The sequence below is a fragment of the Siphateles boraxobius genome, unplaced genomic scaffold, assembly GCF_051911475.1.
Source record: "Siphateles boraxobius isolate OS27281-9 unplaced genomic scaffold, OSU_SipBor_1 29, whole genome shotgun sequence".
Classification (NCBI taxonomy): Eukaryota; Metazoa; Chordata; class Actinopteri; order Cypriniformes; family Leuciscidae; genus Siphateles; species Siphateles boraxobius.
Genome location: NW_027508908.1, coordinates 2,812,837 through 2,837,424, shown reverse-complemented (window position 1 = coordinate 2,837,424; position 24,588 = coordinate 2,812,837). Strand labels below are relative to the sequence as shown.

The window sequence follows — 24,588 nt, the reverse complement described above, 5'->3', positions numbered from 1 at the left end:
AAAAATAGCGTCATATGATGGATATTACAAGATAATCTTTTTCATTTTTTTCTTGCCTTATTCTTCTTTTGGTCTTAAACTGTAACATATTTATTAAAACAGCACAGATTTTCAAGCAACAATTGTTTATATTCTTACAAAAACAAAGTCAAAAGTTTGGCTCAAAGTCACACAAGACTGATCAAAATCAAGACTGATATTCAGCAACACACATCGGCAGACAAACAATCTGAAAATGGGAAAAGAATTAAGTCAAAATAATAGAATTAAGTCAAAATAAAGCACTAACTTCTAACTCTCACCAGTGAACTAATGCTTCTGTGAAGAAATAGGCAACATAGATAACAGTTTCAGCATAAACAACAGTAACACAAAATGGGAAATAATTTAACATCCATTCACACCATAAACAGGCACGCCTGTCATAAAATAAATAATTGTTTTACGCTGGTACCAAAAGACCACAATATTAACTGACTGGTCTTTACTTTTATAATATTACATTATACACACTACTATAAAGTATCATTAATAGCCTGTGTACGTTCATACAGCACCTTTTTGAGCAAGCATTGCCTGTCTCTTTACCAGCAATTACTTGGTTAAATACAGGCCTTCAGAGCTGTCTCATCTGAGTCTTGTGGAAAGATGGTCTCAGTGTGTTTGTAACCATAAGAGAGCAGATATGTGATGTGCAAATGACCAAGAGAGAGCTGACAATCCTTTCCCATGGAAACTTTCACACAAAGTTTCACCTATAACTCATTTTTTTTCAGATTTCACCAGCTCAGGCATGATAAGGAGGAAGAGACATATATGAGGCGACATTCTGACAACTGAAACTGGAAATCATGCATGAGCAATGGTAGAACAAACAGGTGCATTGCTTGACTGGTGAACAGATACCCTGATGGATCCGCCTTTAATGTTCACTGAGGAGCTTGGAGTCATCTGTCCCACACACAGCGGCCCCATGATGGTTACAGGACACATTGTGCATATTTGCTGCTGCTTCTGTGCCGCTGCGCTCGTGTTTTACAGGAAGACCTCTTTGTTGATCCACATGAGGCTGCGGGTCTCGTTGGGCTTGGCCTCGTACTCGATGCAGTTGAAGCTGTTGCCGAACTGGCAGTGTTCTCTCTTGTAGTAGTTGTAGTATTTCACTTGCCACACTGTCTCAAACATGCCGGCATCTTTGAACTGGCAACAACAGGAAGATGGAAGGTAAGTAATATTTTATAGTTCAGTTTTCTTCATACGCTCAATCAGTTTTAGGCTACCTCTTTGTGTGGACGTTTGCATGGACAATGCAAAATTAACACAATGCTCTTACTTTTTAACTATGTACAGTACATGTACAGTAGCATCCTAAATGGATTTAGCTCACATTTGTTTTGCATTTATTGTTATTAATTTTAGGTGTGGTTTTTCTTGCTTGTCCAGGTACTTGCTTCCCATTTAACATAGAGAAAATATAATACAATTAAAATATAAAATTGTTTTTTTTTTTCAAGTTTGTCATATATTTTGGAGAATACTGTTAATGTATATTGATAATAACAAAAATATAGGCTCTAAATATTTTTTGTGGGTCCTCAAAAAATCCTTAAAGGAATAGTTCAGGCAAAAAAAAAGGCTGTTACCGGCAGGTGGAAGCCAATGATTATAGTTTATAAAGTTATTTATAAATAATATTTGTTTGGATATTTTTCTTACAAAAACGTATCGCTTCATTTCAGAAGGCCTTTATTAACACCCTGGAGGATGGATTACTTTAAAGTCCCTGTAAAGGCAATTTAAAAAAAAATTCTAAACACATTATAAATGTTAGAAATGCATTGTTAAAACATATTACAAAGACTGTGAACTGTGAAGAACTGAATTGTGGAGTTAGACCGTTAAACAGTTTTTCACCATTGCTATTTTCCGGATTTTTTGGGCGGGTCTAAAACAGGGCTCGATGACGCACTGGAGCCCCTGAGCTCCTGGAAACGCCCCTACTTGATGACGCACTAGAGCCACTGAGGCTGGCCGCTCCACTAACAATATAAATAGAGCACATTCACATCAGTTTGCCGCTCAATCGCGAGTTACTGTCAGTATTATTAGTTACTAAAGCCTACAGTTTGCTAGCTAGCTGTGCGTTCGTCACGGAAAGGCGTACTACCTGGATGTGGTCACGTACAAAACAGATCGGTGTCCTTATTTACATTACCGAAAAACGATCACATCAAGAAGAGGTGGATTAATTTTGTGAAGAGCCACTTTGATGGAGAGCTGAGGAAGACCGCAAACACCGCCTCTGTAGTGATCATTTTACACGGGATAGTTGTATAAACTTTCATCTGAGACAATTGGGATTCACTGCTAATCCGCTGTTACTGGTGAATGGGGCCGAATCGACTATCTTCCGCCTCGGCCTTCATCCTCCCATCGCGCTGACAAGCGGTGAGTGTAAACTTCCCGCGAGTGGGCGTGGTTTCAGCACAGCCTGCGGACACGCCCCCAACGTTTGAGAGCAGAGACTACTGCTCATTTATTCAAGATTTTGATAGCTTATTTTATGTACTTGCCAGCTTTTTTTATCATTCAAATTTGGTTGGGTGGCTAATAACACATTTTTCTGTGGTGTGACAAACTCAGAACACTTAATACTTCATTTAGACTTAACAGGGACTTTAAATGATGAATGGACGTGCTTTTTGGCTTCAAAATCACAGTTACTATCACTCCTATTATAAAGCTAGGAAGAGCCAGGATTTTTTTTTTTAAATTTAAATCTGATTGTGTTTGACTGAAAGAAGAAATCATACACCTAGGATGACTTGCGGTGAGTAAATTATGGGATATTTTTTTGGGTGAACTATCCCTTTAAGAGGGAGTCATTGAATTATTGACTCAAACTGATTTAAAAAAATATTAATTAAAATTAATGTCACCCAAGTTGATCTAAACCTGATTGGGTCGATATGAACTAATAAAGTAGGATATAAATTGAAATCCAAAGGGTCATAAATCCTCTTCGACTCAAACTCAACTAGGACTCCTTGCAACTCTCTCAAATACCGGTTTGGATGTCCTGAAGATGCAAAACTTGAGGGAAATTGAGCAGATGGCGAGTAAACTAGGGTTTTCCTATTATTCAGCTTTCACAAGACAAGAATTTCTTCAATTTTTGAATAGACTGCAGCAATTAACATTTTTGTCAGAACCTCTAGTAAAATACATGTTATTTTGTTAAGTTGTCTGTTCAGAATCGTGGGAGAATCATGTTTTCTGTTTGAAAAAAAAAAGTGATTCTCAATTTAACCAGAACTCTGCAGCTCTACTAAATCATGTACAAGCAAAAAGAGATTTGGGGAATCATGCAAGCCAAAATAGTGCGGTAGGAGTTACGTGTGAAGTCTTGTACTTAGCAGCCTTAAATCCCTAATCCTCTGTATGAGAAATTTAGCAGCTAGCAATTCCACATGATTTCAGTGTTAATTCTGTTCTACCCTTTTCCCTGCTGGTTTATACCTCTATGGAGACCTGCACTGGTTGTCTGTCCCCGCTCTTGGTGTGTGGCACGCCCTCAGTATCATAGGTGCCATTGTAGACGATCTGCTCCTCATCTTTGGACTGCTGCTCCAACGGGAAGGTCTTTCCACCGATCCCCATTGTGCTGAAAACCCATTTAAACAAATGTCAGGCTGAGACTGCCTGTTTAGCTTAAATGACATGTATCTGAAATTCCTTCTGTCAATAAAACATTAAAGACTTGTGCACTGTAACCACAGGGCTCAGTTATACAGCCATAAAGCGTTTCTAAAGAATCTCATTTAATGCACATACATTGAGCAGGCTATTTATAGGCTATATATGATATTATAGACTATTTCTTTTCTTACAGGGGCGCAGGTGCATATTTCGACATCATTACAATACGACAACACATTGAGTGCTAAGAGCTGATTGTATGCAACAACATATCAGATGCAAGTCTCATATAGGCTTTACACGATTAATTCGGTCGCGTATTCGCGTTGAACCGACTTACGTGGCCTCCGCGCTACCCGGTTTCACGATCACCTCGATTTTGTATTTCGATCCTGTTAGCATTTTGATTGTCCTGGTCTGGCCGAACCTCGTCCCGTCCACTTTATAAAACACCGGCCCGTCATTAGGTTGGATTTTCAATGAAATCGCGATGTTTATTATCGCTGGAACGTCAGTCATAGTTGCGAGATAACGGAGGTCGATATGTTTCCAGGGCTCCCCGTCATTAAAGGGATGGCGGATCATGGATGGTCCCAGGAAGCTGTTGAGAGATGCTGTGACGTCTACATAAGCCATAGCCATTCAGCTATGCAGCATAGACCTATGCTTATGCATAAGAAGGCTCATATAATACACCAGTGCCTCCCATTATTCTCGCTCGCGCGCGCTGGGTAAACAAACGCAGGCAAATAGGAATCGCTACCCTACAAATTGTTTTTATATTTTCTATACTTGTATTCTAGGAGTAATAGATATCGTAAATAGCTTATCAGGCATTCGATTTAGATCGTAAACCCATTAGTTAGTAGGCTATATCTCGTCTCCGTTATTTTCGCGATTGAAACAGTCCCTGTCCAAAGTGCTGAAACTGAAGAATCATGTGTTGCTGTAGCATTTGTGTCCTCAACATTAAATATAAAATGTTCTAAACACACACGCAAAAAGCTGCTATTTCGTGTTTGTTGAGCTTGAAATATGAATATAAATGAATGTAATTAACTATAATTTTTTTTTTTTTTTAAATAGGATGTTAATTGCATTATGTTTTTGTTTTGGAGGAATATATGCATTTTGTGATAATTTTTTTCATCTTTGTAAAAGCTTTGCAATAAGAACAATGATATAAAACCATATCTGTGAATTTTTTATGGATAGTGTCATTTTCAATTATATAATGAAAAAGAAGGTACAGTAATCTGAGTAATCAGATGAGATCAAAAGCAAGTTCTATTCTCATTTAAAATCCATATTTAGGTGTCGCAGATTCTTCCCTTAACAAGTTAATTTAGCTTTAGACTGAATAATGCAATTAATTAGCAGTTGTAGACATAATTGGTCTGATAAGACTATTTAAAACATACTCATGTACTTTTCAAAATCTACATTTCAACACAAAACCGCTTCGCATTTCAAAGCATGACAATATTTCTCTGTTGTTTTAAATGGGTATGTAGACAGATAGCAGCAGCAACAGAATGGAAGGCCGGGGACGAGGAGAGAATAGCATAGGGATGCATGATTTAAAAAATATATTAGGATTTATAAAACAATTTTTGCATGATAATTTTAGCCAAACACTTTTGGTGGTGACTCTGAAAATCAAATAAATGAATAAAAAAGAAAAATTTCAAAAGGTGCACAATTTTGTCGATTAAAAAAAAAAGCACATAAAGTGATAAAACAAATCCATCACATGAAACCTATAAAATGTAATTTCCCATACAGTCTGAAGAAAATTTCAGTAATACAATTACAATTTTCCACAACTAAAGCCACTTTATCATGTATTCTGACCGCCGCAGAATCTTTGTGCTTTTTGGCAACACTGATTATAAAATCAAAACTTTAAAAAAATCAAAAGGTGCACAATTTTGGTTGATCTATAAAAAAGGGCGAAGAAAAGATCCCTCTCTGTTCTCTGTTCTATAAAACGATTTCAAACCTATAAAATCTAATTTTCCATACAGTCTCTAGCAAATTTCAGTAATAGAAATAACATTTTCCATTACAAAAGACACATTATCATGTTTTTGACCACCTCAGTCTGTGTTTTTTTTTTTTTTTGCAACACATTATAAAATATCCCATAAAATCATCATGTTTCAGTCAAAAATTCTCCGTTGTAGACGCATATCTTATATATTTCAGTCTGTTGGCATGATCCTAAAAGTCTCTTATCTCCCCAGTTCTGCCTCCAGTATCTCTCCCCAGGTCTCCACGTCCAGTGGACACATGCTGTTGGGTGGGATATCGTCGGCAGAGCGGATGTTACTGTACCGGCCCTTCAGCCACCTCCTCTTTACGCAGCCTTTCCTGTAGTTACGCACAAGACTAACCTGGGACAGAAGGAAGAAGAAGATAAACAAACAGCAGAGGTAGGTACAAAATGAAGCAGATGTTTTCAGGCAGAAAATGTATACAAACCTTCCACGAACATCCACCAAGCCTGTCCCCGTTCACCTCTCTCCGGCAAATAGCCAGCACCGTAAAACAGTGGCTCCTCCACAGGTGATCACTGCCCTCGATGATGTCATTCCAGTTTTTACAGGTGAGCGAAGCCCGGCACAAACTCCTGACGTCCAGCTCGCTGAAGATCCTCACACTCATCTCTGTTGGCAGGGTCTCTACAAAGTCCTGCTGAAGTGGATCATGACCACCTGGCACCATGGGTGGATGGCTCTCCTTCAGGCCTGAAGATGGCGCTTTTGCTCCTTTTGCAGTCATTATGCATCTCTCCGCGTCCTAAAACAGTTTCAGTTTCCCAAACCAAGTTATTTACACGACAGAACCTTTGACTTACAAATAAATCAGTATTATTTAAACAATACGAAGCTAATATTGTCCGTGTTGCAGTATCTGTTCGTTACTAGACACAGCAGCATCAAAAACGTAAATCTAGCTAACGTTAATGTTAGCTAAACAATGCCTAGAAGAGATTTTAAAAACAACCACGAAACGTTCATATCTAAGTTATATAACTGTATGCGGTACGAACAGTTCGACTATTTTCAAGATGATATTTTTAAAAACTGTTATTTAAAGGTTCATACCGAAAGTCGCGTCTCGCTGACAGCTGAGGATTTAAACGTCTCTGTTTGTTTACGACAGAAACGTCACAAGGCAAACCTCCCGAAACCTCCCCGCCCAGTTCTCACCGCGCATGCGCGATTCTTCAGCGCCAATGTAGAGTCCTTTTGATTCTTTGTTATTAGTGCAAAATATGAATGATAGGTTACATTTTATATCGTATTAAATTCGCGCAGCTTCGTCGACAAGAGCTTTGGATAAGTCCGACGTGCGTGTTTATACAGCACATGCTAATGGTGGAGTTCACCGGAAGTACTTATTCGCGCACGAAAAGTAATCATCATTATTCATTTTTTCTTACTAAGTTACACTTCACGGTCAGTCAACACAGTAAGTTTCTTTTGCACGTTCATTTACATGAAGTAGCAAAAAGTTGGGGTTGCATACAACACTAACGAATTCGTAGTAAGTAATTATTTCTCAGACTAGAAATGTGAGACTTTGTACTGAGAATTACATCAGCGCGTGCGAGCACAAATCTGTTTGTATGCACTTTATTTTTTATAGTTAAGTAAAGATATTTCATATTTTGGTCTCTATCTCTTCTTCTGGACAGATGCCAGGCTTTGAGTTGGAGCAAGTGGACGGTGGTGGCAGTCCTATAAACCTTCCCGATGGAGAAACTGTTTTGGGGAGAGGACCATTTCTGGGGGTAAGTGAGTGAGCCATTACTACTGCGCAGTGTATTTTGACAAATATGTCTTGATAATATATATTAGACAGTCTGCTATATTAACCTTGCAAAATGGTTCTTGCCTTTGTGCAAATTAACAAGTTATAATGCATTTAAGTTACTAGTGCCTTTAGTCTGTTGTGTGTTTTTACAGAAATGCTGTTATAAAGCTAAATATGGCATGGAGGAATGACCCAACACTCAGGAAAAAAGGTACAAAGTTGTCACTGGCTAAGTACTTTAAGGTACAAAAGCTAAAAAGGTACTAATAAAATGTACATTTAAAGAACTAAAAATGTATTTTAAAGTACTAATATGAACCTTTAAGGTACTATTATGCACCATCTTGGGGTAAATAATGTACCTTTTCACTTTGGTACCTTGGAGTACTGCCCCAGGGACAGCTTTGCACTTTTTTTGAGAGAGTGAAGTAAAAGAGACTTTCTTTATGTGAAGGCTGCATGGATAATTTGTTAATTCGAGTTGTTAACATATTTCGTCCTGTTGAATGTTTTCGTTGATGTTTTGGTGTAGTACTCTCGCAACAAATGTGTCACTTTCAGTTTCATGCATGATGGGGCTATTTATTTTGGAGTAATGACAATCAAAGCCCTGAAGATGGCAGTCCAAACTCTCAAATCTTAGGGTTAGAAATCTGTGATATTGAGGTTAAGGGTGAATCCCAATTCTCTGTCTTACCCCTTCCCCTTAGTTTTGCACGTTCACGTGAGGACGTTCTCGATTCTCGATCGAGATTAAAGGCTATCCCAATTCTCGTTTTGATCGAGGGGTAACCCCTTGGTTTCAAGTAAGCTGGCGAAAATGCTTGGTTTTAAGGGGTATCTACCACTTCCCCTTAGCCCTACCCCTCGATCAAAACGAGAATTGGGATTCATCCTTAATCTCTTATGGAGTGGTCCATGAACTGCGTTCTTCATTGAATTTACCAAACCTCAGAAGTCTTTTTTTTTTTTTTTTAAGACCCAGATTTTTGCCTTTTATTGTATGTGTGTTATCTGTCTATAAGCTAGTGTACACCTAAAAGTCAATCAACTTTAGCATATACACACATTTTTAAAAATCTCTTTGAAATATGTCAAGACAAGACAGAAATCTTATACGGGCCATTTCATTTCATATCATGTGTCCTTTAAATCACCTAGATCTCAGTGAAGTGTGTCATCTGTTTATGATAGTGCTGGGTGCCATTGCACATTTAGGATTGCAAGTGGTATGTGAATTTTCTCCACATAAGAACACTACCATTCAAAAATCTGGGGTCAGAAAGATTTTTTTAAATGTTTGTTAAAGAAATCACTTATGGTCTCCAAGGTTACATTTATCTGATCAAATATACAGTGAAGAAAACATTATAATTATATATTTTAAAATATTATTTATTCCTCTGATCAAAGCTGAATTTTCAGCATCATTACTCCAGTCTTCAGTGTCACATGATCCTTCAGAAATCATTCTAATATGATTATCATAATATGATCATAATATGATGATTTGATTATCAAGAAACGTATTATTATCAATGCTGAAAACAGGTGTGATGCCTAATATATTTGTGAAAACATCATCTTTCTTTTTTCCAAAAGAGCCATACATTTTGAAATAGAAATTTTTGTAACATTATAAACCTCTTTACTGTCACTTGCTGAATAAAAATATTAATTTCTACCCCATGCAAACTTTTCGAACCATAGGTCAATAGATGCCTTTATAAATTCAAATTTAAGGTGCAGTTTATCATTATATTGTTTCGCAAAGATTTATATTTCTATTTCACTCTCTATTTTTTCTCTGCACCAGGTGAATGATAAGAGGGTGTCCAGGAACCACGGCATCCTGGAGAACCAAAACGGCCAACTGCGCCTGAAGCCTGTAGGTTTCTGTTAGTTTTCTGATGTGGGCAGAGAGTCGTGATGGTGGTTTTGTCATTTAGACTCTTCTGCCGTACAAAAGCGGCACTGGCCTTTGATGTTAAGACATCAAAAGTTCGTGATGAAGAGCTCTTTCTCTCTTTCGCAGCTGCCTCTCTTAATTACATGTGTCATTACTGCCTCTTAGTCATGCTGTCATAGCAACAATGATTGCATTTGGGTCATTTTCACCTCGATTGATCTTTTGACTCTTGAGTTAACAAGCCCTTGTTTTTCAAAACTGCATTTATGTCATGAATATTCAGATTATTAGTAGCTAATTGAATTAAATCATTAAACACACTATAGGCAAGTATGCAAATGTTTCTAGCTGCACAAGCTCAATTCAGTTTTGTTATTTTTGTAACTAAAACTATTAACATTTTGTTAATGCTTTAGGGTCTCCTTTGTTAACATGTATTAAGTACTTTTTATTGGTTGACCTGATTGGTTACAGGGTAGTTTGTGATGTCAGAAACACCAGCGATTTCAAACTGTTTTTTTTTTTTGAGACTGTCTTTGGTTCACTGCAGTTTTAAGGAGAAAATACTCAGCAATGGTGTTGACTTATGAATTTGCACATGGTTTGTCTTAAAGCATATTAAAAACACCACATAGACATATAAACAAAATTAAAAGCTTGATTTTCACCACAGGGGGACTTTAACAAATGAAACTATTGTAAAGTGTCACCAAAATTGTTTTCATTAATATAGTATAAATATTAGATGAAATGTTTAAACATAAAAAACTTAAAAGACAATTAATTGAAATAAAATAAATTTAAGTGCTAAAATTACTAAAACAAAAAGTAAAGCGTAATGGATTTTATTTTTAAATTACAAAATAACTAAAAGTTAAACTAAAATAAAAACTAATTCAAAATATGAATACATATTATAATAGTATATAAATAATGGTAACATGAGATCAGCTCAATTATGTGACTTATTTTGAGAGAGATGACGAATCTCTAACAACACAATATGGCAAAATAATTCTGAATAGTATGATAAAGACCTGTGCAAAAAGAGTTGTTATGTGCATGTGACTGATCAGCATTCCTCTGGTTTCTGTCTTCCAGACACACCTGAACCCATGCTTCATTCAGACGAACATCGTGGCCAGCCCTCAGCCGCTGGAGAAGGACCAGTGGCACTGCCTAAAGGAAGGAGACATCTTCTCTCTCATGCCCGGGAAATACGTTTACAGAGTGCGCCTCAAAGAAGAGGATCAAACCCTCAGGTGATTCAGTCTGTCAATAAAAGCCGCTCATTTATTATTCAATAACTACAACAGAGCTGAATCTGGCTGGCCGTGCGATTGACAGTGTACAACATGTTTGCAACAACTTCTCTATTTATTTCACCCTTTAAAAGAAGGGGTTAATATATTATTGACCCAATTTACCTTCCTCAATACATTCAGGTCTGGCTTCATTCTGTTTGACACACTTTTATGATCTAAATTGATTCCTGTTGGAGAAAACATTGAAGTGCTACATTGTTTCATTGTTGATTATTGTACAGTTTGTCACTTAATGGAAGTGAAATTGGTTTAGATTCGAATTAGGATCCATATTAATATTCTCACCCTCATGAATATTCGAAAATACATTCATGAATGTAGTGTTATAATGATTGTCATCTTAAAATAGTGCCAGTCATTTATCTCATCTTTCCGTATTTCCTCTGGTCATGATGACGAGCGCCTGGTTGAACATGTTCATTTTGACCTTTACCCTTAAAATTGATCTGTGACCCGCTGAGTTTAGATCAAAGCACACTTTATTGTCTCTCTCTATAATGAGTTCGCAGGCACACTGGTTTTGACTGGACACCTTCAAATAGACGCTCTGATAACACTGAAATGACCAGCTGAGAAAACAAATGAGAAGTGCTGCTGTGGCCAATTGATTCTGAATGTGCTGATTTGCATGCATTTAAATGTCATGCCTTTCATCTGTGAAATTAGACAGTTAAGTGTCTGTCTTTTCTTATGGCGTGCTCACGCAGATGGGGGATTGTTGTTTTTGCTAATGATGAATTGTTTTAAAGACTGGCAATATTTTAAGCCTTGATTGTCTCCTCAAAAGGGTGCAATTATTGTGTCTGAATTGTGCTATACATTGTTGAATATTATCCAAGGGATTTTACCAAAGTGTGAGGCTATTATGCGTTTTTAAATTTTCAATAGTGTGCATTACAATGTTGCTGTTTGAGCATTAAAAAGGTCTGCAAAGTAAAAAAAAAAAAACACACACTCCGACAGCAGTCTCTATATATTCCTCTATATCAGTGCGTGTTGTTTCTGAACTCCCAAGACATTGTAGTCTTGAGTTTTCTTCCGGAAACATACCGGTACACGTCTCAATGTTCCTCATTTAAATAATTCCCGCTCAAGGCTTATGCAAATAAAGGGGCCTGGTTGAAATAGTTAGTAGTGTGTTGAAACTCGCAGTTATGCTCCAAGACACGCTCGAAGTGGTTGACCAATAACAACACACCGGTTCAGCCGACCAATCAGAGCACAGTGTGCTTTTCGGAAGGAGGAGCTTCATAGAGACGGGAACTAAACAGAGCGTTACTGACAGACTAAGAGAAAAGAGGTGCTGTAAAAATGTCAAACATGTGAAAAATTATGCCTTTCTTGAACATTCATTCAAGCATGAAAACATTCTAGTAGAGCCCAAAAACTAAATCAAGACTTTGGGCATAATAGGTCCTCATTAACTTGGAGAAGATTTGCTCTCTTCACAGAAACAGTCAGGCGTTTGAGGAGGTGGAGAAGTGTTTGACTGGACCGGCAGAGCTCTCTATAGACGCTGCCACACTCGAATCCAACGGCTGCACGCCCACGAGCCCAAGCTGCACACTCACAGGAGATAAAGGCGCTTCATCACACACTCTTTGCTCTTTACCCGAGGTGTGTGTGTTTGCATACTACATATAAACTACCTTTCAAAGGTTTGAGGTGTGTACGATTTTTTAATACCTCTGAAAGAATTCTCTTATGCTCAAAAACAAAGCTGAATTTATTTGATCAAAAATCTAGTATAAACAGTTATATTGTGAAATATTGTTGCAATTTAAAATAACAATTTTCTATCTGAATATATTGCAAAATGTAATTTATTCCTGTGATAAAAGCTGTATTTTCAGCATCATTACTCCAGTCATTCATTTCTCTATCTTTGTCGATACATATAATTCTATACCCTACTCTTCTATAAATTCTACTTTTCATATCTATACTCTTCTATTCTGTATTATATTTTCATATGCTCTTCTACACCAACTTAACTATAGTCCAATAATTTTCTCATCTAATTTAATCTATTTTGTGTTTTCAAGGTGCCCACAAAGAGCCAACACGACGAGTCTGATCGGCCACAGAAGAAGCGTATCTTGCCCGCCTGGATGATGACGTCAGCATCCACAAGCCATTCAACCTCCAAAGGTACCGTCACTATGGCGATGGAACAATGTCACCATGGCAACAGAATCAGGGGTCTGTTTATTCACACCCATACAGAAACAAACCCCACATCTGTCAAGTGTCCCGTCATCACAGTGACTGTACTCAGACATTTTTTGTGGGATAAATCGGAAAAAGCAGAGAGAGTTAGTCGCTTTTAGGGTTGGGTACCGTACTTTTAATGGCACCGACCGAATCAATCGGTGCCATCTTTCGGTACCTAAGAACGCATCTGGGCGCAAGAGTAAGACTATTTAAACACGAATCCTGCATGTTCTGCGTGTATCTGTGTGAATGAGTGGTGCAGACGAGTCTTGCACCACTCCTGTACTTCAGTGTGTGCGGTTTCATTCACACACACACTGAAGTACACGTGTTTTTCAGTCTCTGCAGTCTTATTACTGTTGTACAGTAGAATTTAGATATCTTAATTTAATAATAATACTAACACTAATAATAATAAATTCTCAAAAATGTATTTAAGGAATAATCACACTTTTTCTTCTATGTTGTCATTTTAACAGTATAAAGCTCAGTTGTGCCGCATGTTGTTTGACAAAGTTTAATTTCATATAAAAGATCAATTAAATTTGTTTTATGTCTTCATTTGATTACTAGAGAATTCACAACACACAATTTGTGGAAAACAAAACATTTCATAGAAATAATTGTTTTTATTACTAAAATGGTTGTTTTTTTTATTAATATTCAAGCATCATAGACTATGGCAGACAGCGACCAAGGCAGCTCTGGCATAATTTCAATAACACTTCTACAAATGACTTAGTTTCTTTACAGTTATTGAGGTAAACATGCCTAAAGTACTGAAAAAAGGTACCGTTGGGTATCGGCACCGAATTTCAGGTACGGTACCCAACCCTTGTCGCTTTCCACTTGTCAAATCAGTTACAGTGCTGTTACTCTAACCCAGCCGGACTGGGTCCAGATTCGGCCCAGATGTCGTCCTCATCCTCAGGGCTTCTCAGATGTATTCTGCAGCTCTCCAGAAATGGGGATGGATTGCCAAAGAGCAAGTACAGACTTTATAAGCACCTCATTAGTACCACACCTGTAATATTCAGCTCTCCATCTGGATCTCGCAGCACTGCAAAACTTTCTTATTCAGCTCATGTAGGTGCAGATTTGTGTCTCCTGCAGGCATACGTCTTTATCTCTCTATTGTATGATGCAATACAGTGGACAGGTCTTAAACACCTTTTTTTTTTAACCATTCAGGGTGTTACATCCTTACCCTTACATTTTTAGCACTGTCCTTGTGTTTTTGTGACAACATAAAATCATGTAGTAAAATGTAATTTATTCTTGTTCAAAGCTGAATTTTCAGCATCAGTACTCCAGTCTTCAGTGTCACATGATCCTTCAGAAATCATTCTGACATGATGATTCGATGCTCAAGAAACATTTCTGATTGTTATCAATGTTGAAAACAATGTTCAGCTGATTAATATTTTTGTGAAAAAAGTAATCTTTTTTTCAGGATTCTTTAATTAATAGAATAATATACAGGTCAAAATATACAGTTTTTTTTTTTACCTTTATAACATTATAAATGTCTTTACTGTCACTTTTGATCAATTTAATGGATCCTTGTTGAATAAAAGTATTAATTTCTTTAAAGAAAAAAAAAAAGGTACTGACCCCAAACTTTTGAACGATAGTCCCCCCCCCACATAATATGTAAGCGTAGTTTTGGCTGTCAGTAGGACTCCAGTTCAAAACATCTGCTATTATTTTCTGTCTTGTGTTTCTGAGCACAAGGATGTCTGAGACCAAAACCCCAGTTCTAAACAAGTAATGCATGCTTTTGTGTGCGAGTTAAGCGTGTGGAAGGACTTTCTGGCCTTTATTAGCTCTTGTTTGCACTTCCCACAGTAATCAAACTTTTTCTTTCCAGCAATACTGACTCCTGAGGCATGCATTAGTTGTACTGTTCTCTCTGACTGCAAAACATCCATATCACCTCTGATCTCTGACCTTCTCAGAGCCACAGGTCACATCTGGAGCCCTCTGGGGCCTTTTTCGCTCTCTTGTGGTCCTACAGATCGTACAATGTGTCATCACAGCATCAGAAGATCACGATTTGAGGAAAAAGCGATTTTTCCTGCACATTTTACACTTTATTATAACTTGAATTATGCTGACCAAAAAACTTGAAAGTTTTTACTTGTAAAAACATGTTCAAGCATTATATAGACATTATCCATCAATTAATCTTCTTTTTCACGTTCGTTTGGAGCTCAGCGGTGAGAGGGACTCCTACAAAACCCATTCGAGTAGCTGCACCAAAGCGGGCAACTGGACCCAACCGAGCTCGAGCCGCACATCTGTCATCTGAGGAAGAGGAGCTGGAGGAAGAGGAGATGGAGGAAGAGGAGCTGGAGGAAGAGATGCCCCAAAGAAGAGCAAAGAGACTGAAGAGTGACTCTGAAGATGAGTCGGTTCCTCTGGTATCTCTGGTGAGAGAAATTATAGTATATTAATATATTATTAATTAATATGCGAGTATAAAAAGGAGAATTGTGATTCTTAATCATTTGAAATGGCCTGTAGACTGCAAGTTTTAAATTTTTCATTAATAAAAACAACAACAACAACATCAATAATAATAGTTTGGAATGACATCCATATTGCAAGTTTAAAAAAAAATTGATTACTTGATGGAAGCATACTGTTTTATTAAAAATAACAACAACAATAATAAATAATAATTAAATATGTATTAAAATAATACAATTGTTATATAATTTGAATGGTCTTACAGACTGCATTTTTAAATTCGGGATTACTTGATAGAAACACTATTAAATCAAATTTATAATATCACGTTTCACTGCTTATTTGTTTGTAATAATTGAGGGAACAATTTAGTAAAACGTGGCCACGATTTACTAAATCAAGGGAACAGAATATTATATCATATGCATGATTTAGTAAAACGAGGGAACACATTATTATATCATGTGCACAATTTATTTAATACGAGGGAGCGGCTTAATAGATCATGGCCACGATTTACTGAAACGAGAGACAAATTCTCAATTTGTGGCCACGATATGTATCTTTTTTGTATCATGTATCATGTGCATTGCTTCGTAGTAAAACCTGGTAGACATGTATACATGAATTGTCCCATACAGCTAATACCTGGATTGTGTTGCATTGAAATGGAAGTATTTACTGAGTGCACGGATGTCCTGACAGGATGATGCCGCAGCTCCCATGAGCAGTAGAGTCAGAACAGTCCCAGACGGAGAGAACAGCAGCGGTTTGATGGAGAGTGATGATGGAGAGACGAAAGGAGATGAGGTCAGACGAGGAGCTCAAGCTGAAGATCCCAGTGATTCTCAGGCCAGCCAGGGACCCTCGCAGAGGTCAAAGATCACGGAGGCCGAGAGCAAAACAAGCACTAGTAAGGTGAAAAAACAGCGGCGGACGCGGTGTGCTTACGGCAGCTCCTGCTACAGGTACTTCAATAACCTTCAATGAACTTCTGCTTTTTAAACTCTACCTTCAAACAATGCTGCTCTGTCAAGACAGCGTTCAGATATTCTGTCTATAATGCCATAAATATATATAACTTGAAATATTCCTTGAAGATCAACTCTGCACATGTTAATTAGTTTCATGTAGTTAATATTATGTAAAGATAAAATGGTACAAGAGGATTAAGACTGAAACAGTCACAAGGAAAAGCTCCTCTAAGATGTTTAATATGCATAAATCTTCTTTCATAATTTTTTTTTTGGTTCATTCCCCTCCAATGTCTATAATGCCATAAATATATAACTCGAAATATTCCTTGAAGATCAACTCTGCACATGTTAATTAGTTTCATGTAGTAAATATTATGTAAAGATAAAATGCTTCAAGAGGATTAAGACTGAAACAGTCACAACCAAAAGCTCCTCTGAAATGTTTAATATGCGTAAATCTGCGACTGAAATGGTTTGCGTGGTGTTTCAAAGACATATGCACATTGTTTTCCTGACTGGTTCTCTGACGTTTATTTTTAATACCAAAAAAGCTGAGAGATAAAAAACACACAATCTGTATTTTGTCCACAAACGCAGAGGTGAAGCGTGACACTACCTTGTAAACCATTTGCATTTGTTCGCAGTTCGGATTTCATCTTTGAAAACGCAGTTCGAGCTTTCATAATTTTTTTTTTTGGTTCATTCCCCTCCAAACGTTTCTTTAGAAACAGTCATAAATAAGTAAAAGCATCATCTCTAACTGACAGCAGTTGTGATTGATCAATTACTCTTTAAGTTTCTTTCTGTTGGACAATTTAATAGAAATATTCCTGTTATGAAGGTTCACAGAATGATAACGACAATGGGAAATGAAGAACAGAAACGATCAATTTCCAACTTTTAAATTCCAACTAGATTAGCTGTTAGGCAGTGTAGTTAAGTTGCATGAATGCTCGTGATTGAATTCATTTGACCTATTGTGTTCCAGCATGGATTGCAGTTCACTCAGCAATTGTGTTTTTCCTCTCCAGAAAAAATCCACTCCACTTTCAGGAGTGCAGTCACCCCGGAGACAGTGACTATGAGGAGGAGGAGGAAGAGGAGGAAGAAGAAGAGGACGCCGATGATGACAGGCCGGAGTGTCCGTACGGAACCCACTGTTACAGGTGACAACAAATGAGATTAAAAACACCACCATGCTTCATTTAAATATTTATTTTTAGTTAGAAGTTTATTAAAGTTTTTGGGTCTTTTGAGATGAGAGTTCGGATACTATTAAAACTGTTAATTTCAGAACTCAAAACACTTATTGAAACTAAGATACAAAAAATTACATGTTCTGAAATACTTTCTAATTTCATTAAAAATCTGCGACATTAACTTAAAGGGGAAGTTCACCCTTAAATTAAAATTCTGTCATAATTTACTCTCCCTCGAGTTGTTCTAAACCTGTATGAGTTTCTTTCATCCTTTAACTCAAAAGAAGATATTTTGAAGAATGTTGGTAACCAAACAGTTTCTGGTCCCCATTGATCTCCACAGTATGAAAAAATAAGTGAATGATGACACATTTTAATTTTTGGGTGACTATCCCTTTAAGACATTTACATTTAGTCATTTAGCAGACGCTTTTATTCAAAGCGACTTACATCTGAGGACTAAAGCAAGCGAGTCATCGTGAAGAGGGAAGAACGACGCAAGAAGTGCTCAAAATACAAAGTTCAGGCATTGCTCAGAGTAGCAAAAGCCAGACAATGGAAGATTTAAAAGGGAAGGAAAGATTTAAAAGAGAAGAAGAATTTATTTATATTTTTATGTTAAGTACTCACGGAAGAGATGCGTTTTCAGTTGTCTTTTGAATGCTGTCAGGGATTCTGCATTACGGACGAGGGTGGGGAGATCACTCCACCAGCATGGAACCGTGAATGAGAATGTTCTGGAGAGTGATTTAGTGCCTCGCTGTGATGGCACCATGAGCCGTCTCTCATTGGCCGATCGTAGGCTTCTGGTAGGGACGTAGACTTGTAGTAGGGAGTGGAAGTAGGATGGAGCTGAGTCTGTGGTAGATCTGTAAGTAAGCGTCAAAGCTTTGAATTTGATGCGAGCAGCGAGTGGTAGCCATTGCAGTGAGATGAACAGAGGAGTGACGTGAGTCCTTTTGGGCTCGTTGAAGACAAGGCGGGCTACAGCATTCTGGATCATTTGTAGAGGTTTAGTAACACATGATGGAAGTCCAGCTAGAAGAGAATTGCAGTAATCAAGCCTAGAAATAACCAGGGCCTGGACGAGAAGTTGTGTTGCATGCTCAGTTAAGACTTTATTATTTAAAAAATAAAGGCAAGGCACTTAAGGTGAATAGGGTGAACAGTATATTAATCACAATACATTAAGAAAGTTGTTTTGTATTACAAGTTTTCTAAAATTGTCTGCACTAATTTGCATACGTCTTCAAACCAGAAGTCCATACTGGATAAAGCCAGGCTTAGAAGTAGTAGTTTTCTTTATATTGCGCCTTTCCATAGCTCAAGGTCGCTTTCCATGGTACATTACAATACATTTACACACCCGCACACACATTACAATCACATAGGACACAAATGCATTATCCAGAATACTTGTTAAATAGATATGTTTTTATCTGACTCTTGAATGTAGCCACAGATGAGATATTACGAAGTGTAAGGGGCAGTGAATTCAATAATTTAGGAGCATTAACACTAAATGACCTTCCACCTATAGTAGACAACTGGAACCGTGGGATGGACAATAAACCAAGTTCAGCTGATCTAAGGGACAGGGCAGGGTGGTAAGAGTAAAGTACAGTAGATCAGACAGATATGGAAGTTTTGAGTTTTGAACATACTGTAATCTTGCAATACGTTTTTTGGGCGGAACAAGAAATAGAGCATTGCAATAATGCAGACATGATGTGATTAATGCATGAATTAAGGTTTCAGCATCAGCTAAAGTGAAAGAAGATCGCAGACGTGCAATATTACGAAGATGGAAAAAAAGAGAGAGAAGAAATGTGAGGGCCAAAAGATAGAGTTGAGTCGATCAAGACTGCAAGGTTACGAACAGATGACGAAGGCTTAACTTGAACTCCATATCAAAGGACAGGTCCATCCTTTTGCCTGAGGGAGCAGAGCCAATCACCAATACCTCAGTTTTTTTTTTATTTAATTTGAGGAAATTCAGGGACAGACAAAAGAATGTCGTTAACCACCTGCAGAAGAGCAGTTTCAGTGTTATGACATGGGCGAAATCCTGACTGGAAAGGTTCAAAAAGACCATTAACATCTAAATATGATCGCAGTTGACTGAGGCTGCAGACCTAATCACCAATATCTCAGTTTTTTATTTATTTAATTTGAGAAAATTCAGGGAGCTTAAAATTCTTGTTTCATTTTGTTGACACATTATAGTTTTGGATCTCTCTTTTTATATAATCATAAAATATGTCTTCAGGAAAACCCCCCGTAAAAACATCCAGAATGTAGATAAGAATTAGATTAATCGATCTTTTAACGATTAATCGAAAAGGCGCACTTAGTACTTTAATCATCCAGTAATGAAACAAGTGAAGTATTTGAGTCATTGAATCATTCACTCGAAATTCGTTTAAAAATGCTAGTTCATCCGGTAATGAAACAAGTATGTTTGAGTGAGTAAATTACTAGAAAATTAGTAAATTACTTGTTATTTTGTTTAGTTGACAAAACTAAATCATCTGTTAGATTAATAAAGCATTAAGTTTAATCCTAGCATTTGTTAAAAGTGTTCTGTGTGCTTGTCTCAATGTTTCAGGAAGAATCCACTTCACAAGAAAGAGTACAAACACACTAAATCACCACGTGAGTATTTTTAAATGTGAATTAATGTGTTAATTAATGTGTTAATTAACTCTCTGCCGCAATTACATACTTGGAGTAAGATGAAGGGTTTGTTCAAATCTCTAGCTCTTTAAGTATAACAATAATAAAAGTGATGCTTACCTTAGAAGACTCCACTAATTGAGAGTAAGAGGTTTCTATCTGTCCTCCTTAACTTCAAACTGAATATAATGTTGTATTTACTTCCTCTCTGGGTGCTGGTTGGCAATTTAGAGAAATGGATTTAGTGAGTCACTCCCCAGAATTCAGTTATTGGTGCCAAAATTGTTTTTTGGGTAATATATCATTTAATGACTGCTCGTGCTAAATCACCACATTATTGCTTTTCAAATGTGAAATAAATTGTTTTTTATCTTAGAAGGAGATGAGAAATAGGATCTGCATTTTGGAAAGTGCAACTAATAAGTCCTAAAAAATGCCATCAGTCTTTCTTCCCTGTCTCCTCTCCTTTCCTCTGTCCTGTCTAATTTGGATTGATAGACCAATCGAGCAGCGTGAAATTCCACTGTAGGCCGCAGCGTTTATGAGAGAGGTGTGAACCAAGATTATCATCCTCTGGACTGTTTTCAGAAGTACACTGCGTTTTTCCTGCATTTATGTTTCCATTAGGAATAAATTGTGCGGTGGAAACTAGAAAAAGCTAGGCTATGTGAGCCATTTGATTTAGTCACATAAATCTTAAGTCATATATCTCAAATGATCAAGCGCTTGGTTGATATTCAAATTTAGTACATTCTGGATCTAAGGAAAGGCACAGAAAATTCAAAAATACATTAAAACATTAAATTATAAAATAATGTATACAGGAAAACAAGTTATATATATATTATACTTTATAACCTGAAAGTTGATGAAAATGTAATGCGATGCACTACTTACTCTCAGAATCGGCCGTTCTAATGAAATTTTCAGAAATTTGCTGGTCAAAAACCTTGTAACTCATTTTGAGCTTGATTTTAGTCAAATATTTGTAACGTAATGACAGATGCAAGTGTCTGAACGTATATAAAGCCACAATATCAATGTTGATATATCAACACGGTGTTATATTCTTTAAAAAGAATCTTTTTTTCCTTAAAAGTAGCGTTTTTGGAGATGCAAGGTTTCCACACGACAGCTACCATATTAGAATGATTTCTGAAGGATCTTGTTACTGTTTTTACTGTATTTTTGATCAAATTAATGCAGACTACTTTTAAAAGCGTGAAAAAGTCTTTCCGTCCTATAAAGGATTTGATCATGCCAGTTAAATAATTAATTGAAATAGTGTAAAGTCAATCAACTCTATCACATAATTTACCACAAAACTGCATTTTTGTCTCAGAAAAATCCCTGGTATATAAGTGGATCAGCCTGAAGTGAGTCATGTTGAAGGCTCGCTGACATTTTCACTGTAAAGCAGTGCGTCTTCATCCTCGTCTCAAGGGTTTTGGGGTTTTTTCTATCAGTAATTTAGTGAAAAATAGCTAGGTGGCCGTATCGGTCATCACTCGGGTTTTATTATCTCATCTCTGTTTGCATACAGCCCTCGATGAAAGCGTGATAAACAGTTTCTCGTCTCTGAGAGGCGATCGTTTTGACATTCTGAGATGAAGAATAATTGATATGTTTATTGTTCCAACTAACACCCGCAAATCAGAATCATTTTCCATGGGACTGAATGAGCGTAATGTATGGTGAGATCATTTAACATTTAATATTAGGAGAAACATCTACACTGTGATGTTTCATTATTAGCAATCACTGATGCTTCATGAAGTCACAGACTGTTTAGCTTATTTTACTCCAGAAAACGGTAAAGTGCTTTCTGGATGCCTAACAAAAACCAGGCCCAGAACCACAGATGCTTGCAGCTGTTTTCAGAACATTTTCCTTCTCAGAAACCAGCTTGTAACCCCATTACTGTGCAAGATGTTTCTTCTTAAGCCCTGTTTACACCGTCTTGGGTGCTCACAAGGGGTCAGTGCGAAATGCAGGTGTAAACGGCTCCAAATTGTTTAATTCAAACCACATTTCATGTAGTTCTGTTTCCCCAGCTAAGACCGTTGCTGAAGAGGATGAAGATCACTACGAGAACAGTTTTATTAACGACGAGAGTGAGGAGGAAGAGGCAGAAGAAGACTCGGACTATTTGCCCGAATCGGAGGACAGTGGAGAAGGAGAGGACTTTAAACGGCTGCAGAAAGAGGCACAAGCCTTCCTGAGGAGGAAGAAGTGACTCGTTTGGGGTAGATTACATGAAAACCACTTCTTCACACTTATCTCACAAAGACTGAGGAACGTCTGACACTGGGTCTGTCAGAATCCCTGTCCATGGAGGCATTTTATTCAGGTTTAGGTTACCTTCAATACCTTTCGCCTTCACGTTTTAAAGAGAGTGGATCACCCAGAAAAGAATTTAACATTTTTTTTTGTGTTTTTTTTTTTTTTTTGAGGTTGGCATTTAATGATCATCTACTTTCATTGTAAATGACGACACAATTTTGGTTTTTGGGTAAACTATTTCTTTAATTCTAACTGAATCTTACTTTCTTCACAGTCTGCTATTTTTATTTATTTATTTTTACCTTTGTTTTATCCTGTCCTGTGTTTGTTTTTTGCTGCTGGGTTTGACAGAATTCATTCAGGCATTTTATTCAGTTTTACATTACCTTTATTACCCTTTTGTTTTCTCATTTTAAGGAATAGCTCATTTTAAACTATGGTCTGTTCCTTATTAAATTATGAGCTGTAATGAGTTTGGCATTACGTGATCACCATCTCTGTTTTCCATCTCTGTGTAAATGACACTCTTTTAATTTGTGGGTGAACTATCCCTTTAACTCTCACTGAATCTTATTTTCTTTGCAATCTAATGCTTGTTTGTTTTAATAGCCAACTTATTTTTTTTACTTTCTCCTATCCCAGTCTGTGTTATCCTGTCTGTGTTTGTGTTTGTATAGATGCTGCTACTTTGTAAGTCTCTTTTTTTGTTCATTGTATGAATTCAGTTAATTATAGTTGTGTGTGCTTTTCACTGACTGGCTGTTTATTTCTACTATATATATTAAATGTTATATATTATATATATAAATTTATCTACCAGTGACATTTATAGAGCAACAGCAAAGGTCATTGCTGCATTCAGTTTGGCATCCTAACTGAAAACCTAATTGGCATCCTAACCTTAAGTGAGCGAGTTGGAATATTACTTAAGCTTAAGTAGTGTTCCAAATAGTGTTCCAAATTGCTCACTCAGGGTTCCATTTCAGAATGCAGTTACTCCCTAAGTTTTACAAGAAATACACACGTCTATAGACTGAACGCATAATATGGATGTGCATGACGTCACCGTTTTGACAAATTCACCTTTTTGTAGTTTGCACAGACACGATAACGGTATCTTTTCAAAAACGTGCACTTTGAATCCCATTTTCAAAAGTTTGCCTTTTCAGGCCCCCAAAATGGCCTGCTGTTGTGTAAATGAACGGTTTTCCGTTTTTAGTTGAAAATGGTGTCGTGTAAATGGCCCCTTAGGGACTCGTGCATCATAAACAAAGAGCGCTCTTTTCAGTGCTCAGGATAAGACTGCTATTGATACTTTTTGGTATCGCATAAGCATTTCCTTGTCTGCTGCAGCTTTAAAGTTTGACCAAAACAAAGTAGGCTATCTTAGAACGCAGCCTACATTTTAGAAGAGCATCCGCATCGGAAGGACGCGTTTGATACCTAAAAATGCTGTCTAGATAGGAAGCTCGCATGGTTTTTGAACACAGCCTCTGAAAGCAGAGACATCACCAAGAAGTACTTCTGTATTTCATTTCTAATTCTAGCCAGAACCCTGTGGGCTGCAGTTTTTGGAAAGTTTTTCAGAGATTAAGTTATTATCTGTGACTGAGCAAGTACAAATGACTAAATGGGGAAGGGAACAAATGAGTCTTAAACAGGAAATCCGTGACTTGGATATTTGGCTCTTTCCAAGTCATTATGAATTAAGAGTCTGAAACCGTTCAGTTTAGAAATCACAAATAAACATCTGAGCATTCAGTAACTGTTGATCTACGCAGATAACGAGTGCTTAGTCAAGCTTTATACATCATACAAAGCATTACGATGTGTGGGGGGTTTTGTCCTGTGGAATATCTTGGACTTTTGTCTGTTTATAAAGCTCATTGTTGCACTTGTCTGTTGATGGAAAGCATTGTTTCTGTTTTGTCAGATAAAGCAACAACACCCAGAATCAAGCTCGTGTTTGTGACCCTCGTAAGTGATTGATTTGGAACGACTCCTCGTGCCAC

At 37.2% G+C, this 24,588-nt stretch overlaps 3 protein-coding genes across 6 annotated transcripts; 1 reads left to right on the top strand and 2 right to left on the bottom strand.

The window, feature by feature from the left end:
• Positions 1-37: 37 nt before the first annotated feature.
• cnrip1a (cannabinoid receptor interacting protein 1a) lies at positions 38-4,362 on the bottom strand. Its single transcript, XM_077246058.1, has 3 exons — positions 4,040-4,362; positions 3,520-3,664; positions 38-1,200 (listed from the first exon to the last, which is right to left on the bottom strand). The coding sequence occupies exons 1-3, from the start codon at positions 4,339-4,341 to the stop codon at positions 1,036-1,038; spliced, it is 612 nt and encodes a 203-aa protein (XP_077102173.1). The 5' UTR covers positions 4,342-4,362; the 3' UTR covers positions 38-1,035.
• A 520-nt stretch (positions 4,363-4,882) lies between these two features.
• Positions 4,883-6,915, bottom strand: fbxo48 (F-box protein 48). Its single transcript, XM_077246062.1, has 3 exons — positions 6,810-6,915; positions 6,184-6,501; positions 4,883-6,095 (listed from the first exon to the last, which is right to left on the bottom strand). The coding sequence occupies exons 2-3, from the start codon at positions 6,481-6,483 to the stop codon at positions 5,934-5,936; spliced, it is 462 nt and encodes a 153-aa protein (XP_077102177.1). The 5' UTR covers positions 6,484-6,501; positions 6,810-6,915; the 3' UTR covers positions 4,883-5,933.
• Positions 6,116-23,327, top strand: aplf (aprataxin and PNKP like factor). 4 transcript variants are annotated; one of them, XM_077246057.1, is made up of 12 exons: positions 6,913-7,176; positions 7,403-7,498; positions 9,338-9,409; positions 10,532-10,692; positions 12,207-12,372; positions 12,801-12,906; positions 15,187-15,302; positions 15,333-15,401; positions 16,147-16,409; positions 17,450-17,584; positions 20,226-20,272; positions 22,348-23,327. In XM_077246057.1, the coding sequence occupies exons 2-12, from the start codon at positions 7,403-7,405 to the stop codon at positions 22,527-22,529; spliced, it is 1,413 nt and encodes a 470-aa protein (XP_077102172.1). In that variant the 5' UTR covers positions 6,913-7,176; the 3' UTR covers positions 22,530-23,327. The 4 variants fall into 4 exon arrangements, with proteins under 4 accessions (XP_077102171.1, XP_077102169.1, XP_077102170.1 ...); XM_077246056.1 differs by lacking the exon at positions 6,913-7,176 and adding an exon at positions 6,116-6,134 and having other exon boundaries at positions 15,187-15,401; XM_077246054.1 differs by having other exon boundaries at positions 6,891-7,176; positions 15,187-15,401.
• Positions 23,328-24,588: the final 1,261 nt, after the last annotated feature.

What these genes read in the sequence shown, in the direction of transcription:
- cnrip1a (XM_077246058.1), bottom strand. Translation starts at nt 4,341, where the DNA reads ATGGCTATGGCTTATGTAGACGTCACAGCATCTCTCAACAGCTTCCTG. An exon ending in CCGGGTAGCGCGGAGGCCAC is followed by an intron (nt 3,665 to 4,039) that starts GTAAGTCGGTTC and finishes ATGGGTTTTCAG; the next exon opens with CACAATGGGGATCGGTGGAA. An exon ending in CAGTGCAGGTCTCCATAGAG is followed by an intron (nt 1,201 to 3,519) that starts GTATAAACCAGC and finishes TGTTGTTGCCAG; the next exon opens with TTCAAAGATGCCGGCATGTT.
- fbxo48 (XM_077246062.1), bottom strand. Translation starts at nt 6,483, where the DNA reads ATGACTGCAAAAGGAGCAAAAGCGCCATCTTCAGGCCTGAAGGAGAGC. An exon ending in TTGGTGGATGTTCGTGGAAG is followed by an intron (nt 6,096 to 6,183) that starts GTTTGTATACAT and finishes CTTCTGTCCCAG; the next exon opens with GTTAGTCTTGTGCGTAACTA.
- aplf (XM_077246056.1), top strand. Translation starts at nt 7,403, where the DNA reads ATGCCAGGCTTTGAGTTGGAGCAAGTGGACGGTGGTGGCAGTCCTATA. An exon ending in GCCAACTGCGCCTGAAGCCT is followed by an intron (nt 9,410 to 10,531) that starts GTAGGTTTCTGT and finishes TCTGTCTTCCAG; the next exon opens with ACACACCTGAACCCATGCTT. An exon ending in CGGTTCCTCTGGTATCTCTG is followed by an intron (nt 15,402 to 16,146) that starts GTGAGAGAAATT and finishes ATGTCCTGACAG; the next exon opens with GATGATGCCGCAGCTCCCAT.